General features: G+C 33.6%; 2 protein-coding genes across 2 annotated transcripts; both read left to right on the top strand.

Moving 5' to 3' along the window:
• Nucleotides 1-2816: 2816 nt before the first annotated feature.
• On the top strand, nt 2817-3089 carry LOC125836921 (auxin-responsive protein SAUR21-like). The gene has a single exon (XM_049516075.1). The coding sequence runs from the start codon at nt 2817-2819 to the stop codon at nt 3087-3089; it is 273 nt and encodes a 90-aa protein (XP_049372032.1).
• A 3636-nt stretch (nt 3090-6725) lies between these two features.
• Nucleotides 6726-7557, top strand: LOC125836922 (uncharacterized). The gene has a single exon (XM_049516076.1). The coding sequence runs from the start codon at nt 6733-6735 to the stop codon at nt 7471-7473; it is 741 nt and encodes a 246-aa protein (XP_049372033.1). The 5' UTR covers nt 6726-6732; the 3' UTR covers nt 7474-7557.
• Nucleotides 7558-18280: the final 10723 nt, after the last annotated feature.

Here is an 18280-nt window from a genome sequence, read left to right as displayed (position 1 = left end):
ACATGAGTTATTCAATTATCTTATCCCATAACCTAGAGTGTAGAAGAATTACATAATGCAGTAGTATTATGCATACATTGACATATATCATAAACACCGACATTAATTCAATTACTACAGGATAATCAACTTGTTATAACAAACATAATCTTTAAAAGAAGATTTGTACATCACACATGTAAATGAAAAATTTGTTTTCTTTTTGATTGCCATTATTCAAGAAAAATTAGTCAATTTACCTTCTTTCAACCAAAATTTTTTTATGTAACAAACAATGAACTAAGTAAAAATATGCAACATTGAAATGAAAAATAATACTTACCAAACAACAAATAAATGTCTATGCCGCCTTTAACCTTCTTGAAGAATTCATCGAATACACTGAAATGACTAATATTCTAGTCCAGATATCTATATTCTTCAAGAAACTACTGTCAATAAATTAACGAAACAACATACATATTCTTTCTCACACAAATAGGTTTGTTTTACCTCATGAATGTTGAGCAGATTTTTTGTCCAAACGAAAAACTCTCTAGAATTATTTCTCATGCGTTAAAAACATAAAATTTCGATTAAAGAATGAAACAAAACCTGTAATATGAGTTCTATCTATATACATATATAACTAAAATTTATTGATCAAGAGAAGCATGAAAAATTAGAAGTATAATTTTGTGAGATAAATCAACTCACATGCTATTGTCACCCAAAATGAGAAGACAGCAAAAAAATGTATTTTGTGGGAAAAATCATGTATATAATTTTATCAATGGAAACTCTTCAAATTCTTTAACTTAAAATTAAATAAGAGATGTTTTGAAATGTTTGGACTTCATTTATTTGAATGACTTTTTATCTTCCATTATATCTTTATTACTTTAAAGTTTATTATCTAATTATTTATTAGAATATACTTTTACATTTTTTATATTTTAAAACATAGAAAAAATATTTAAGTAAAGGGCAAAATGGTAATCCAACTTTGGGGTTAGGAGTTTCCCACTTAGAAGATCTTCTAAGTACTGCAGTTAGTACTCCAATCAAGCAGTTACATGACAATTCCGAAATAGAGCGTAGTTGCTGATATAAACGCTGGAAACTCTGAAAGCTCCACCAAAAGTAGCCAGGGTCAAAATTTCAGTGATTAACTCTGCAGCACACTAGTGTCTTGTGCTTCTCACTTTGGCATGGACCTGATGATATACTGAACTTTTAGGGGCAGATCACTGATGTCAATATTTGTATAGACATCAAAAGGATAATCAATCATGTTCTAGTAGTCATATATTTGTGCAGTTTCTCTGTATTCTTTAGATCACCAATTGTTGAGTGTAGCGGAACTTCAACCACCTCTCCTGGGGGATATCCCTTTGAAAATACAGCTTCCAAACCATTAGAATTTGGCAAAATGCAACAAATGAACCTCAACAAGCTGTCATCTGGATCATCACGAAATGGCCATTCCTTCAAAAATTGCTTGCTGTCTGATACTATCCTAACAGCCAGGCTTAACTCATCAGATTCCGCGAAGCTCAGAAGAAGATTATTATACAAGCATAAAACATCAGTGTACGCATCAGCTCCAGGATTAACAGCATAGTCCTGAAATGGCTCGGGGAGCTTTTCTTGTTCAGGCTGATCACAATTCCGAAGTTCCTGAATCGTGTACTCCAACACCCTCGTGGCTCGGTTCACTGCACGTCGAACTACATAGCCTCCAATAATCACATTGTTCGTTGATTTCAGCACATAGTCAATCAATCCTGTATCGCCAATGTGGAGACGAGCAGCATCCCGCGCCTCTTGCCTACTCATCCCACAACTTCCAAATCTAGATTTAAAGAGTTGTCGAGAAAGGAAAGGTGTATTGTTTTAAACGTACTAAAAAGATAAGTAAGATAAATAAATTGAAACCGAGAGAGTATCTGTTGAAATTTTTTAGTGATCTTTTTATCTGTATTTTGTTGAAATTTTAGGGATTTTTTTTATTTACACTTCCTCTGTCCTAGTTTGTGTGGTTCCCTTTTGGTATGTTTATGGAAAAGGACGGATTGTTATAGTTAGAAATAATTTTACTTTAAACTTCTCCTTTTGGGACGAGAAGTGGGAAAATATACAGAAAAGACGGTTCTTTTAGTATTAGTTAGTGATTAGTTAATGATTTAGTGAGTCCTTTTTAGCCCGATGAACTCTTGGCACTGTCACATAAATATTTATGGCTTGTTTTGGATCATAAGTTTCAAATTTGTTTCTTAAAATTCTATGCCTAGTCAAAATGCCATGGATCATAAGTGCTTGTCAAAGATTTAGAAGGCAATGCCATGTGATATTTCGCATCATGTTATCTTTGTTTCTCTCGTGGTATTTCTGTTGCTATCCTTATCCGGTCATTCTCTGTCACCTAACCTCTAAATAAGGTGGTCCTGAACCAATTCCGAAACTTCATCCTTTCTTGTGGATGTAAATTTAAGAGTTTCTTCTTCTGTTTCAAATCATGAGAAGTAGTAGGGCCTAGCTAGTGTTGCTCTTCAACAAATTTATGGTGTTGAATACTTTGACAGTAACAGAGTAAGCAAAACCATGTGAAAGTTCATGTGCCATTGTCTCTGAGGCTTCACCAGTGGCCACCAATTGCTCTTAACCACCAAACATTAAGATATGAAACTTGTCATAGACTTATATATATATAATACCCAAACATTTCAGCAAAACACAAGTATCCTGGCATTCAAAAGACTTTTCATTTTTTGTGTAATACTCAAAGTTCTTGTTGTTTATACTTCATCATTTAGAAATACATATCTCTTGAGATAATGGGTATCAAAGTGACTCCATTTATTCAAGCTAATCGAATCCTAAGGAGATCTTCAACAGGTGTTCCAAAAGGGCATTGTGCAGTATATGTAGGAGAGAGCCAGAAGAAGAGGTTTGTCGTGCCAATATCATACCTGAGCCAGCCTTTATTTCAAGACTTTTTAGCTCAAGCTGAAGAAGAGTTTGGCTTTGATCATCCAATGGGTGGTCTCACAAAACCTTGCAAGGAAGACGTGTTCATTGATCTTACTTCCCGATTGAGAAAATTATGAGTAGTAACATGGCGCAAATTCTGTTGCCCATGAAATTTTGTAAAGGAATAGGATTAGAAATGAGAAAGACAGAAAGAATTCCTTGTTTTTCCTTAACCATTTTGTATAGAAGTAGTAAACAGGGTTTTTTGTTTGTTTGTAAAGTTGAGTTAAATTGATCAACCTCCTGTTAAATGGATATAGCCTTATTTTGCACAACTTGCTTTTGTTGAACCAAGGGTATATCAGAAACTGACTCTCTATACCTGCAAAGGGTCTATCGGAAACCGACTTACAAACAATCATCTAGACACCTCTGAAATTTGTGTGGCACACGTCATGTGTCCATGAGATACAATGGGGACAAGTTGGAGTGTTTAGTTGTTAGTTGAGACCAAAGTCAATGTGTTTAGATGTGCATTCTCAAAGTTAAGAAACTTACTTGTCAATTAAGGTCAAGTTAGAATATCTATTTATGTATTATGCCTAATTTCAAAATTTATGATCTCGCTTAACCTCTAACTCGTTATAATTGTGTTTGGTCAAACTTTCAAAAAGTCTTACTTTTGAATAACAATTAATAATTGATGAATCAGCTTCTTGAACTTGAAAATTGTTATGATTTTTCTTATCGCCGCTCTAAAAGACCTATCTATTGAGAATAATTGGTTCATGTATTGGATTCATTGGTGATGACTAATATGTATGATATAAATACTTCAGTTTACATTAGTAATCTTCTTTTGGGCGAGTATTTCAACTTTAAATGGCCCAAACTAGAGAAAAGTGTTTGTCGTGTTGTTTATGGATTTTGCTTTAGTGATGTCTCTGGACAGTATAAATTAGTCAAATCAGTGACTAGAAAGTTTGGGGTTCGTTCTGAAATATCAGAATTGGAGGTTTATACTTTTGGAGTTTATGAGAAATGGAGAAATTCGCGTATTTGACGCAAGAAGAGTTGGGGATATCTCAACCCTCGTGTATGACACTAGTAGAATTGGGGAATTGTCTATGTTTGTCTATGGAGTAGCTGAATCTTGGACTAAGGATCGCATTTGTATTGATCAATATAGGGATTTTATCCATTTTTGTAGATATATACCAATCCTAACTTGGAAAGATGGAGAAATCTTGATACAACTAGAGTACATATTCCAAGTTTTTACTCGCTCAAGACTTTTATGGGGGGGCAATATTCAACTCTCAAATATCTATCCGAACAAAATCTAAGATAGTTTAGATATTTAGTTTGTCTTATTTCCTCCGGATTTATGTTTTGCTTCTATGTCTCTGGGGTAATTTGGTTGAAAACCTGACAACTTTTACTGTTTTGTGGATGCTTTTGAATTCTAGTAGAACAACAATTGTATATGTATACGTTGTCCGTTCAAATATTTCTAAGTTATTTGCATTGCAAAGTCTCCAAAACTACAATTTTTTTTATTTCATTATGCACTTGTCTGAATAGAGTAAACTACAAAAAGAACAAAATGTTGACCTATTAGTCAAGCATATTTACTTTGAAAAAATCCTCCCACGAATAAGGACTGAGTAGACTTTACCTTACCTATACCGCACTTGTTTACACCAAACGCCATATATTTTTTTTTTTTCAATTTTCATGACATTTAGGTTTCAATTTTCTTGCTACAAAGAAGAGGCTGAACAACAACATGAAGGAATTTTCTTGGTACTGATCATTGTTTTTTTTCCATCTCTACTCTGCATTGTTGAAGAAAATTTCATGTCCTGATTTTCATCCAAACTCTCAATTTCTCTTATTAACCTTTTCTTTATCTTCATAATTTATAATTAAAATGATTTTAAGTGTGTATTGATTTTTGAATAATTATACTGCTAATTAATTTTTGTGTCACTTCTTTCTTTATTTTTTTGTGTAATGTGAATTAATCTCTGAAAATTACACTACTAATTAATTCTTGTGCCTTTTCATATTCTATTTTTTTTCATTTATTCTTTTTTTTTTTTCCTCTCATGATTTACATTTAATTAACCTAAATGGTGTATTAAATTAAATAACGTTTTAAAGTACAAGTAGAAAAAAAGAAAGCAATTTATACTAATTTATATTAATTATTATGCTATGACACAATTGTTTTATCCTCTTTATTTTTGGGCAAAGATTTTCTTACCAAATTTATTTTTCTTTGCTTTACAATTTCCATTTTCCTTTATTATCCTTTTATTTATCTAAATACCATTCTTTACGTATTTTGTTAATCATTATTCTCTTCTCAGTGAAAGCAATGATGAGGTGAATTCTCCGTTTCTTTCCTTTCAATGATAGAACTTTGAACATATTTTGTAATCATTGTATGATATTATTCTAAACATTCATTCTTTTTTTGTTTCTTATAAGATCTTTATTGAAATATTTTTGCTTTCAAATTATTTTGATTTGTAGATATGCCAGATTTGATTTGGAAAGCTAACAAAGTGGGCAAGGTACGTTTTTTGAGATGTTCAGGAATCAATATATCATCCGGTTCTTATAGTCAAATTTAAGCATTGTTTAGATACTCACTTTCTTTATTTTGTAATAATGATCGAGACCTATGCATTTTATAATTAATTTAAGCATTTCTATAGTTAGGGGTGTTTGTGGTTCGGCTTGGATCGGTTATTGATTAAAATCAAAATCAAACCAATTTAGTCAGTTTTTTAAATTTCTAAAACCAAACGAAATAAGTAACCATCGGTTTGGTTATTGTCGGTTTTGGTTCGGTTTGGTTTAGTTTTTCTGGTTTATTCGGTTTAAAAGTAATATTTTTTTTGACGACGTACGTATCCCGTTAGACACAAACACAAGTATATGACCAATCCATTGAAAAGCTAATGTCGGTTCAATTAAGCAATACTAGAGTTATCATTATACGAACAAAGTGATTCAATTAAGAGAAAGTGTGACTATTTTTATTTCTTCATTTCATTTTCAGTTGTAATCTTGTATTTTTGTTATCTTGTAAGTTTTTCACTAACAAGTTCCTATGAAGAAATCAAAATCAAAGATGAAGAAGAGATTACTACTTTCAAGAATAATAATAATAATAATATTAAACATCTAAAAAATACACAAAAGGGAAAACAATACATTGGAGTTTGATAACGTCCATGGGAAAATATGCAGCTGAAAGTAGGGATTCAACGAGAAATGGAATTAGGGTTTGGCTTGGAACGTTTAATACTTGCTGAAGAAGCTGCTTTAGCTTATGACCAAGCTGCACTCTCAATGTGTGGTCCTTCAACATGTCTTAATTTTCAAGTGGAGATAGTTCAAGAATCGTATGAGGATTCGAGTATAATGGTCAATAGGGTTCAACATCGTCTCGAGCTAAAGAAGAAACAAGAAGAGAAATATTAAAGGTAAAAATAATAATAAAATCTAATAAGGAACAAAATAATAAACTTTTCATTTATTATATGCTTAAAAGTTTTATTGTTTCCTATTTTTTTTATTTTTCACGGAGTAATATTTTTGGTAATTATTCATCCGTTTATGGAAACCCTAATATTCTTTTTATGGTTATATTACATATCCTAATTTGAGTAGGTCTGCAAAACCTAATTTGAGTTGGATTTTCTTTTCTTCTCACCTCTACCTCTATATAAGAGGGGTTAAGAAATTCAAACAATTTCAATTTCAATGGTTAATTTCGCAGAGACGCGTCACCACTTTGCCACTAAAACAGCCTTCTTTTTTCGACCAGAATTAAGATGGTATAACGAAAATAATAGTAATGGTGGTAATATTAGGAGTGATTTACCTAATATAGTCCTTCAGTATAACCTTTTTGCTCAACAAGACGCTTGGCGTAAATCACCTGTAAATCAACCTTCAAAACTCATATATTTGGATGAATTTCATGAATTTGAGACAAGATCATTTGAACTCAAACTATGCCCTTCTCAATACACGTCACACGACGTGTTTTTCAGTATTCTTAAAGAACATCTCACCGATTGGGGTGACTATTATGAGGTTTGTGATGACTATCTCATCAAACGAATGATATTTTATATGGATAAAATTATTGGAGATGGATTGAAAAAGGGTCGTGGTACTAATTGTCAGATTTTTGTTGATATGACTTTGAAATTGGAATATGTTTTGGATGGGAGAGTACCGTGGCGATTGAGTGGGGGTATGGTACCTGCTAGTAAGACATCAATAATGGCGTTGCCTGAGAGAATGGAGATTGATGATGATCAAGGTTTGAAGGTTATTGATTGTGTCATCTGTCTTGAACAACTTGTGCCCAAGAAGGAGGGTGGAAAGATCGTTTGTATGCCTTGCTCCCATATGTTTCATGGAGATTGTATTATAACCTGGTTGGACAGGAGCCATTATTGCCCTATTTGCCGCTATGACTTGCCAACACCATGAGAGCTAAATCATTTTGAATAGACTCTTAGCTTCATGTTTTCTTTTTTGTAATGAATTGAATTCAACAAGTTTAGAATTCCAAGCTCATGATGCATTATTGTTGTTTATTTATTTGATATAATGTCTGTTAACTTGTTCATTAATTTTTTATGGTGGAAATCTGATCATTATCGTCCATGGCTTTTATTTGGAAAAAAAAATGCAAAGTTACAACTCATTTGATGAGTTTTGTTAGATTTAATGCTTCCCAAAAAAAAATGATGAGTTAGCTAGGGTGGGAACAAGTATTTGGACATAATTAGACTTTTGCTAGTTCCTTCGTCCCTATTTTTTAACAACACGGTATGGTTAATTTTAGTGCTTTCTTTTTAAACATGTTTATGTTATCTAATTATTGCGTAACAAAGTGATTAATTCCATAAAGAAAAACGAATCACTTAACATTACAATAGACTCACTTTGATGCAGGGTAACTTTCCAAATAAAATTAAATTGTAAAGAAACTTGACTATACATAATCTCAAGTTTATTGCTTCTTTTTTATATATATATATATGCAATCATGATGATGTATATATAAATCATGTAGAAGCACAAAAAGGGAACTTTGCCTTAACCCCAAATATACATCAACAATTGTCAGGCAATCCTCACAAAAAGGGGAATGGTTAGGCATGTCATTGATGTATATTCTCGCAAATCTAGAGACTATACAAATTAGCTTACAAAAAGTTGATATTGACTTTTAACTATCAATTATCGAATTACCAACCCAAAATATTGAGTATCCCAAACCGAATATAAAGCGTCCACCCCTTTGTTATTGATAAGAATGACATTATTTTTTGTAACCTATCACAACCTTCCTCCTTTATTTTTATATTTCGCACGCTCTTGATGAAATAAGGGTAAAAAAGTAACTCACTATTGCTAAATTATAGACAATGTATAAGGCCTTGCTGTATGAAAATACAATTCAACTGGCAAAATAACAAGAGACAAACTACCCTATAACTAAATAACACAGGTGAAGTCGAAAGGGCCGTTCCACAATTCAATCTTTTCCCAAATTGTGCAAACCAGAAATTAAACAAGCGATCCCTCGAGCAATTCATGCTAAATAATTCCAACTATAGTATATATTTACAAGAGTTTTTTCCCTTTTGACAATTACCTAACACAATTATTACCAAAGAAATTGGTTTCTTCCAAGTCTAATTGGAATATATATCAAATAAGACTATTCATAAGTTGATCTTAACCTATCACAACCTCCCTCCTTTATTTTTTATTTGTAGTAATTTTACTATCTTTAGAAAAATAACTTTTTGAAATGGTCTAAGTATAAAACAATTTAGAAAAAAAGTCACCACTTAATTTTTTAAAGAAATTAAGAAAACTTAATTTTAAAAGGTCTTAACAGATAAATCTTTAAAAATTTAGAGAAAATGAATAAGAGGTTCTTATTTCTACTTTAAGAAGGTATTAACATTTAAAATAGTCGCTAACCCGCGGTTATCCGGCAACTTGACTAAAAATATTTGACTAACTTTTTTTTTTTTTTTGAGAAAATGACCAAGTAAAAAATAACATTTGCTAAACTGTGTTTGAGAAAAAATACCTTAACTTAAAACGATTTAAAAATGAGCAAAATGTGATTAAGTAGAACAAGAAAATGGATTTAACTTAATTAAAGATACTTGATTATTAATTAAATAAATGAACACAACATTTTGATGAAAATGAAATTTATTAAAGTAAACCAACACAAAGAAAATATCCCATTCTTTGTCATGCTGCTGCGTTTTCAGGCTTTTAGCCTATATATAATTGCTTCTCTTTCCCTATATTTTAGCTTTCAACTCTCAAAAACAACTCAAACATATGCAAGGATGGAGTCCAAATTGAACTCGGATCAATGAAAGACTTCACAACTCATATCAACTTAACTATAAAATTTGATAATTATTCAATGTTATAATATAAATAACAAATCCAATCAACTAAGGGGTATTAAACAGATAGCAATATATATTATCCAGATTTATGCAAATATTTCAAGCTAATATGTGACTAATTATGTAAGCTTAAACTATTTTATTTGTTACTAGCAAATGAACTCAAACCAAATGGAGAAACTAATCAACAACCTAAGTTGATATGTGACAAAATCTGCACTCAGGCCACCATTGATGAGCTCTGTAGAAGAGAAGGAAGAAAGCTAACAGAAAACAATAGTACTGTGTTGAGATTTTTGTTATCACAACTCTAAAACTGATCCTTCTAATCAAGGATCTTTATATACACAGTATATTTACAAAAGCATGTCAAAGTTAGTTACTAACCATCCACATGTCAACTTCTAATTGGAAGCTTAATAACAAACTTCTTAACTAATCTATACATTGTTATCAACTAACTATTCACTCATTTCTACACTCCCCCTCAAGTTGAGAATGAAAAATGTTTTTCATTCCTAACTTGACCAGTAATGCAACATGTTGTTGATGACCCAAAGCTTTGGTAAACACATCTACTGGTTGTTCCTTGCTTGCAACATAGTTAGTTCTTACCAATCCTTCCTGTAATTTTTCCCTTATAAAATGGCAGTCAATCTCAATGTGTTTTGTTCTTTCATGATACATGGGATTGGCTGCTATTTCTAATGCAACTTTATTATCACAATATAGATTAATTGGCAATTGCACCTTCACCTGCAACTCTTGTAACAGACCTTGTAACCAAGTCAACTCAGCAACTGTTTGAGCTATGCACATGCACTCTGCCTCAGCAGAGCTTCTAGATATAGTGTTTTGCTTCTTAGCTTTCCAAGAGATGAGAGATGTTCCCAATTTGATACAAAAACCAAAGACAGACCTTCTAGACATAGGACAAGAGGCCCAGAGTCACAATATGCTTCTATCTTCTCATTCCCTTTACTAGACATCAAGAGACCAAGCCCAAACTGACTCTTGACATACTTCACTACATGTAAAGCAGCCTCATAATGAGACATTTTAGGAGCATGCATAAACTGACTTAAGGACTGAACATCATATGATATATCATGCCTTGTGATTATGAGATACAAGAGCTTACCCACCAGCCTCTGATAGATACTCATGTCTTCTAAAAGATCATCCTTAGATTTTGTAGAGAATTCAAGATCATACTCATTGCTGGTTAGTTTCATGTTCTGCTTCATTGGTGTCCACTTAGGTTTTGAACCACTCAAACCAGTCTCTGAGATCATTTCTAGAGCATATTTCCTTTGTGATAATAGAATTCCCTCACTCGACCTGGCAAGTTCAATTCCCAAGAAATACCTCAGCTCTCCTAGGTCCTTCATCTTGAAATTTTTATGCAAATCAAGCTTAGCTCTATTGATTTCTTGTAGATCAGACCCTGTGATAATTAAGTCATCTACATAAACAAGTGTTGACACCCAGTTTTGGAGCTCCACAATATATATTAATCATCTAGCTTCTTAAATTCTAAACGATCTAAAATAATCGACTTTAAATATTCAAAATATTTTAAAATTATTTTAAAGTAATTTTGTCATTTTTATATAATTAGTACATTTTATGAATGTTCGAAAATTGTCTAAAAAAAAAGAGTTAGTTTTGTTTGAATATTTGGTCAATTAGTTTAATTAATTAATAGTTTATATTTTGAGTTAATTAGTTTATAATTAAGTTAATTATTTTATTTTGTTAAGATTAAGAAGCTCGTTAGTTAATTATATTAATTTGTCTTATTCAATTTCTAACCGGATTCACTAAATTAACTCATTCGACTATATTTTGAGTTTTATATGGCTATAATTACAATTTAGCAATTTTGCAATTGCAAATCTGGCCACTCCCATTTCACTTTTAACTTTTTCTACCCAATTCTGAATCCAAATTTTCAATGGCCCACTTCATAACTCTCAGGCCCAATTATTTTCTCCAATTTCAACCAAAAGAAACCCATTCCAGCAGCAACATACAACAGCAAAACAAACCAGTACGTATGTGACCCAGCAGCCCACTTCAATTCCCTCTTCAATTATCCAATCCCAGCCAACTCTCTAACCTCCAAATTGACCTAATTCCCCTTTTAACCCGGCCTAAATCCTTTTCCCCTTCACAAAATAACCCAGCGTGAAAACCAGCTTCCCCAGAAGCGACAAACTCCAGCTCCAACGTTCACAGATAGAGCAGCGACCAAGCGGAAAATAGTACTCTGAAAATTTTGTTTTCTCCTTCCCATCCCTTTCAGCTTGTACGAATTGCAGTAGACACACGTTTTCTCCCCTTTCCTCTTTGGAAATGGGTTGAAATCGCAAGAAAAAAGGTGTCGTCCCAAAATGGTGAAAAGATTTTTGGATTTGAATTCGAATGGCCCCTGTTTATTCGAAATTCTGGTTCGTTTCCCCACAATTTGGAACCCTAATTTTCCCCCTATAAATACTTCATTCTCTTCACTGTGTCACATCCCTTTTCGCGCACGGCGGCAGGGTTTTTCCAATTTAAGTGATGGTATTGATTTAGAGATTATTTTATTTTGTTTCAGAGTCGCCACTTATAATTGAGTTATGGTGTTCCAAGTCACTTTTTGTTTAATCTCTAATCAAAAGGAAATGACTCTTTAGTTTTGGTCTGCGAACCAGAAATTCGGGTTAGGAATTCTGTTGACCGAGGGGAAGGTATTAGGCATCCCTCGAGTCCCGTGGTTTTAGCACGATCATTTTTATTGACTTGTACTTTACTTGATATATTTTTGGATAATTTGTGTATATGCCATGGTTTGCTTATTTTTTAATTGTTGAATTTTTATTAGTCTTAAATCGGATGCATAACTGCATTCTCGGTCTTGACATTTAGAGACATAACTCTCTTCCCCTCTCAAGTGCATCACCTAATATTCTCAGTTTACAAATGTTAGTTTAAATTTAATAAATTTGACCATTAAAATAATTTGTCCAAGGTGCATAACTGCATCCTTAGATTTCTTTTAAGTGTTTAAAAAAAAAATGTGTAACCACATTCTTAATTGAAACTTATTATTATTATTATGCTCAACTTTAAATATCTCAAAAAAGATGTGGAATCACATTCTTTATTGATAATAATAATAATAATAACAATAATAATAATAATAATAAAACAGAAATCTAATGAAAACTTTAAAAGGGGTTCGAGATTCTCATTAGTGTTCTAGGAAGGGTTTTAAAGCATCTAGAACACCCGCTAATGCGGTTATCCATCAATTTACTATTTGGCTAAATTTATTTAACTTAACTTGAATTGAGCAATTTTTATAGTTAGGGCTACTTTAAAAGAGGAAAAGGAGAAGTATTTGGATATTGTCTAAGTTAAACATTTTGATAGATTATGTTTCAATATTATATGAAGTGAGTATTTAATTAGCTAATTTTTACAAGATTAATTCGGAATGGTTATTTGGCGGGAAAATCGAATCGTAATAAACTTAAGATTAATAGCAGGTATTGACAGATAAACAAACACAATAAAGAAGGGAGGAAAAGAGATTCGAGCCCAAATTTGATTTTCCTGTCCGCCTAATCCAATATTTGGGCCCATTTTCGTTTTGGGCCTTTGGCCCATTTGAGTCACCTTCCTAAACTAACATAAAATAAATATATATTTTTGTCTTTGGACCTTAGGCCAAATTCTTTCACTTGTCCTAAACTTCTAATAGAAATAATAATAATGATTAAATGGGCTTAGACCCGATAAATAAAAAAAATAAAATTCTCTTTGTGCAAAGAATGGGCCTTTGACCCAATCTTTTCAATTCTACTCTGCTTCGAATTCTTTCAACTCCGATGTCACGCCCCGAGCCTACACCCTGGGCGGGACCGGCACCCGGAGACCATTGTTGGCCCCAAGCGAACCCTTGGCCTGGCTTTCTTAACCCAGTGGAAACCTAACTCAACAGAATAACCCAATGCCATGCAAAGATATAAAACAACTTAACTGATGAAATCTGGCCCAAAAGGGCAACTCGAGTCTCAAAATAAAATATTTACATACATACATAAAAGAGAGACTCAAAACTAACTGACTGACTGTCTATGAAACCTCTAAAATATTGAGATGGATGTTGGGACAGACCCCGCAACATCCTAATAAAACAAAACTTAAGAACACAAAATAATCGAGTCCTCCGAAAGCAAGGAGGATCACCACTGACTCTGGAGTGCTCAGCTGGATCAACGGCGTGATGGATGCTGATCTTGGGTACCTGTGTCTGCATCATAAAACGATGCAGGCCAACTGGCATCAGTACATGGAATGTACGGGTATGCGAGCTGGAAAGCTAAATCACAACTTACGCTTGAAAGGAGTACAAGAGGACACTTACCTTGACTTTGTTCGACTCATGAATAACCGAACTCAATATAAAGCAATAAGATTTTGTTTTAATTAAATATTTGGTTAATTAGTTTAGTTATATAATAGTTTATATTTTTAAATCATTCGGTTTATGATTAAGTTAATTATTTCATTTCATTAAGCTTAAGAAGCTCCTTAATTAATCTTAAGATTTTAGCCGAATTTGCAAATTAAATTCAATTCGGCTATATTGTGAATTCTATGGCTAAAATTGCAATTCATTTAGCCATTTTATATTTGCAAATCTAACCCTTTCAATTACAAATTTTTACTACCATTTTGCCCCACCCTTAAACCCATTTGAAACTAAATTTTTAGGCCCTCTTTCTAAATTTCCAGCAACCCAAAACTTCCAGCCCACTCCAATTCTCCTTTGCCCTTTGACCTGACCCGATCCAGCCCATCACTCTAATTCTCAAAAGAATCCAGAACAATGTACAGTTCCCAGAAACGGCTACAACAATCCAACCACACGGAAAAACCAACGGAGTGAAGGCGACCCAGATGACAGCATCGCGTAAACGACTCCACGACCCCTTACGCGCCTCACGCGAAGTCGAGTTCACAGAAAGCAGCAACAATACACGTCAAATTTACGTCGTGAGCAAGACGTGTACTAGCACTATGAATTTCATTGTCTTCTTGCTAAGGTCCATTTCGATTTGTACAATCACTGCAGCACGCGTCCTTCCCTCTTTCCTCTTCCGGAATGGGGTGAATTTTTAGAGAAAAAGTGTTTAGCCGGAATGATGAAAAGATTTCGGATTTGAAATTCGAATGGGCCCTTGTTGATCCGAATTTCATCCCTTTTCCCCCCATTTCGAACCCTATTCTCCCTCTATATATTTGCTTGGTGTTCACTGTGAAAGGGGGGATTCTTTTTGGGAGTTGAATTTTTTTTAAAGGTGTAGAGAATAGCTCGAGTAAGCAGTGGAAAAGACATATAGAAACACATTCGAAAAGGGAGGTGTGCGTTAGTTCCTTTAGAATCTTATTCTTCTTGCTCGGTTGTCATCGTTCTCCCTAAGTTGCCTCGAATTCGAATCGTTATTTAGGTTCTTTGTTTGCTGTCCACATTTGACTTCGGTGGAGAAAGCTTCATAGTTCAAGCTCGTTGTCCCGGTCGCTGCCCGAAAAAGGTAACTTTTATTCCCGCTTATGACTCATTTTGTTTGCTAATGTGTTGACTTGTTCATTTCTTGATCATGACAAGTTGTTTGAGTGCTGGAAATTTAGAAATGTTTTTTTTGACATGTTATTCACTTTGAAGTAGCCTCGCTCTGCTCATCTTAGTGTTGCTTTTAACGTGTTCTGCTATGAGTGTCGACGACTCCGTGTGTTTTCTTTCATATTTGTTTGTATCATGTCATTGTTAATCTTATTTTGTTGGTTGCAAAATTGTGGTTTTATGATATGTGAAAATGCACCTTTATTTTATTTATTTATCGCTCTAGTTTGCATGAATCATATGAGCCGTAATGAACAGCCTGAGTTATTTTTCCCCGTGTTGTTTACCCTTTTTTTTTTGTTTTCTAACATGCTAGTAGGCGAGAGTTTGGTTGTTCTATGTCTTGAATCAGCCTAGTTTCTTGTCGCTCTGCTGACCGTGGTTGTTCATATGCTCATTTGTTTTCAAAGTAGCATGTTAGTTTTCACTTAAGAATTTGTCTCCAACAACACGATCAGTTCGAGTCAACAGGTTTCGATTTCAAAATAGTCTTTGTATAGCTGTGGTATTCTATCTAAATGTGAAGGAATTTAAGGCTTTGCTTTTAACTTTAGTATCATTTACTAGCTGGCCTATTATTATTATTATCATTATTTTATTTTATTTTTATTTATTTGGCAGTATAGTATATGTGTCGCTGAAGGGATGTTACCTTAATGTTAAAACGGTAACTAGTTCACTAATAGGGAATTTGTTTCCTTGATTGATTAATTTACCTTTGTAGTTGAATTGATCACTTAGGCTTTTGCTTGGAGTTAAAGTTTGTCAATTAATTTAAAAAGAAGAATTGGGTCTTTCTGTTATTTATTCTTCTGAGTATGCTAAAATTTTCCTCTTAATAATAATTGAGTCTGTGAAACTTCATGAAATAGAATTAATGTATTTTATCTACCCGAGAAAAATGAGCTAATTGGGCGCATCTTGAATTTCGATTGTTGAGTAGTTGCATTCCAAACATGAGATATCACAGTGTTTGTGTTATTTTATTTTTATTCTTTTTATGCTTTGGTTATGGCCATGACACAATACTAATTCTTATTCTTATTTATGTAAAATCCGCCCGAGTTCATCGTGAGCTCCCTCCTCCTCCCTTTGCATGTCATTTGGGCCACGAAGGCCTAAACTCCTTTATCCTCGAGTCAGCCGACAAGCAAATTTAAAGAACAGGTCCCTCAAAATTTGACAAACATGAATTGGAAGTTGATACATCAAGAATATACAATAATATGCATTAAGTGCATATATTGTATATTGAAACAGAACGAGGCTCCCAAAAGCCTGTCTCTTTACCCCGAGTTGTATATTGTTATTTTGGGTCTAAGCCCCCCTCTGTCATCATTTATTATTATTGTGTTAGTTCTTAGGACAGGCAAAATCTGGGCCTAAAGTCCATAAGAGATGATTTTTTTAGTTTAGGACAGGTACAGGTGACTCTGATCCCAAAACGAAAATAAGCCCAAATACTTGCCCAGGCAGACAGGAAAACCAAACTTGGGCCCATCTTTTATTACTTGCGTCTTATATTCGCTTACTTGTTATTATTTGCATACTTGTCTTTTAACTAATTTTAAGGTCATCACAATTCTAATTCCCTAAAGATAGGCAACCCAAATTTTTTTTTCCAAATTAAGTAAGCATTCATTTACTCGACTAAAAAAATGTATATGATAATAAATTTGCAAGATATTTTACTTAAGTAATGTATTTTAATATTCCACTGTTTTTCTTAAGATAACTTAAACCTTTAAAAATTGTTAAATTTTTCAACTTATCTAAAGTAGGCTCACCTTTAAAAACATTAGCCAAATAGTTAATTATCGGATAACCGCGTGTTAGCGGGCATTTTGGGTGCTTTCAAACCCTTCCCGAAATGCTAATATGAACATCGAACCCTTTAAATATTTTCAATTGATTTCTCTGTTTTAATCTTTTGAAAACAAAAATAATAAGTTTTCGTAATTTCTCTTTAAAAAATTAAGTGGCGACTCTTAAACCAGTCTTAGTCTATTTTTTAAATAAAACAGAATGATGACTCTGCTGGGGATTTGAATGGTTCTAACCTTAAAATTAACTTATTTGGCTATTTGTTTTAAATTGCTTACTTGTTTTAAATCTTGTAAATTATAAATTATGACATTCATGCCACCCGATTCCGCCAAACGGCAAATAGATTGCATTAGGAAAAAAGGCGGTTACGTGGCTTACCACGGCTGTCCTTCAGAAAAAACACAAGTTGAATTTCTTTGGAAGTGATAAACGAATAGTTGGCTTGTGGTCATCCAACGTCGTTTATTAGACTTCACCCCGTTGTTTTTTCGACTCGGGTAACCATCATTTCTAAGCCAATTCTAGTGAGCCTAGAGTAGAGCGAAACCAAATTCAAATCTAAGCATTAGCCTAAGACGGCTTAAATACCCAAGGCGTATTAAGTCAATTAGTAAAATCGCCAAAAATCATGTCCAAGGTCCACAACCTAACGACATACCATATTATTTGACATTTGAAAGATGTATGTGTGGAAACCTAATTGTTGCCTATTTGGGGGAGGGAATCTTAACCGTGCTTTGTTTTGTAGGTATGGATCAATTTCCCAAATTTGACATGGTGGTGGAAGCTTCGGTTCTACTCAAGATGTGGTACAACGACCCCACTGTGGTTCATAAAAGGGCCCTCAACAAATATATAGGAGCCCTAACAGAACTCATTAATATGGTTGGGTGACCCGAACTGATTGAACTCCTCACGGGTTATTGGGACAACGAGAAAATGGTGTTTCGATTTGGAACCATGGAAATCACCCTGACAATTGAGGAAATTCGAGACGGAATAGACATAGTCGATACAGGGCTTGAAAGAAGAGTGAGAAAACAGGAGCACATCTTAATCTCTAACAAGCCTACTCTCGAGGATATTATAAATTGGCTCGGATTAAGAAAGGATTACGCCTTCTGGGCCGATGGTTCTAGCGTTTCTTTCATGGATCTCTATGTTAGATTCGGGAATGCAACCTTTTATGGTTTTTCAGAGAATGGAACGGAATCAGAACTTTGGCATTCACTAACGCGCTATTAAGCACTATGGTTTTTCCTCAAGGCCCGAGCCTCAGCATCAACACCCGGGTAATAATGCTCGCACAAACTCTCTTCCACGGGCATCTGAACCAAGGGCAAGT

The sequence above is a fragment of the Solanum verrucosum genome, unplaced genomic scaffold (genome assembly GCF_900185275.1).
Source record: "Solanum verrucosum unplaced genomic scaffold, falcon-dt-bn FXZP01000099.1, whole genome shotgun sequence".
NCBI classification, from domain to species: Eukaryota; Viridiplantae; Streptophyta; class Magnoliopsida; order Solanales; family Solanaceae; genus Solanum; species Solanum verrucosum.
Note: the sequence above shows the minus strand (reverse complement) of the source record. Positions and strands in the feature narration are given on the sequence as shown.

Coding starts and splice junctions, on each gene's coding strand:
- LOC125836921 (XM_049516075.1), top strand. CDS start 2,817: ATGGGTATCAAAGTGACTCCATTTATTCAAGCTAATCGAATCCTAAGG.
- LOC125836922 (XM_049516076.1), top strand. CDS start 6,733: ATGGTTAATTTCGCAGAGACGCGTCACCACTTTGCCACTAAAACAGCC.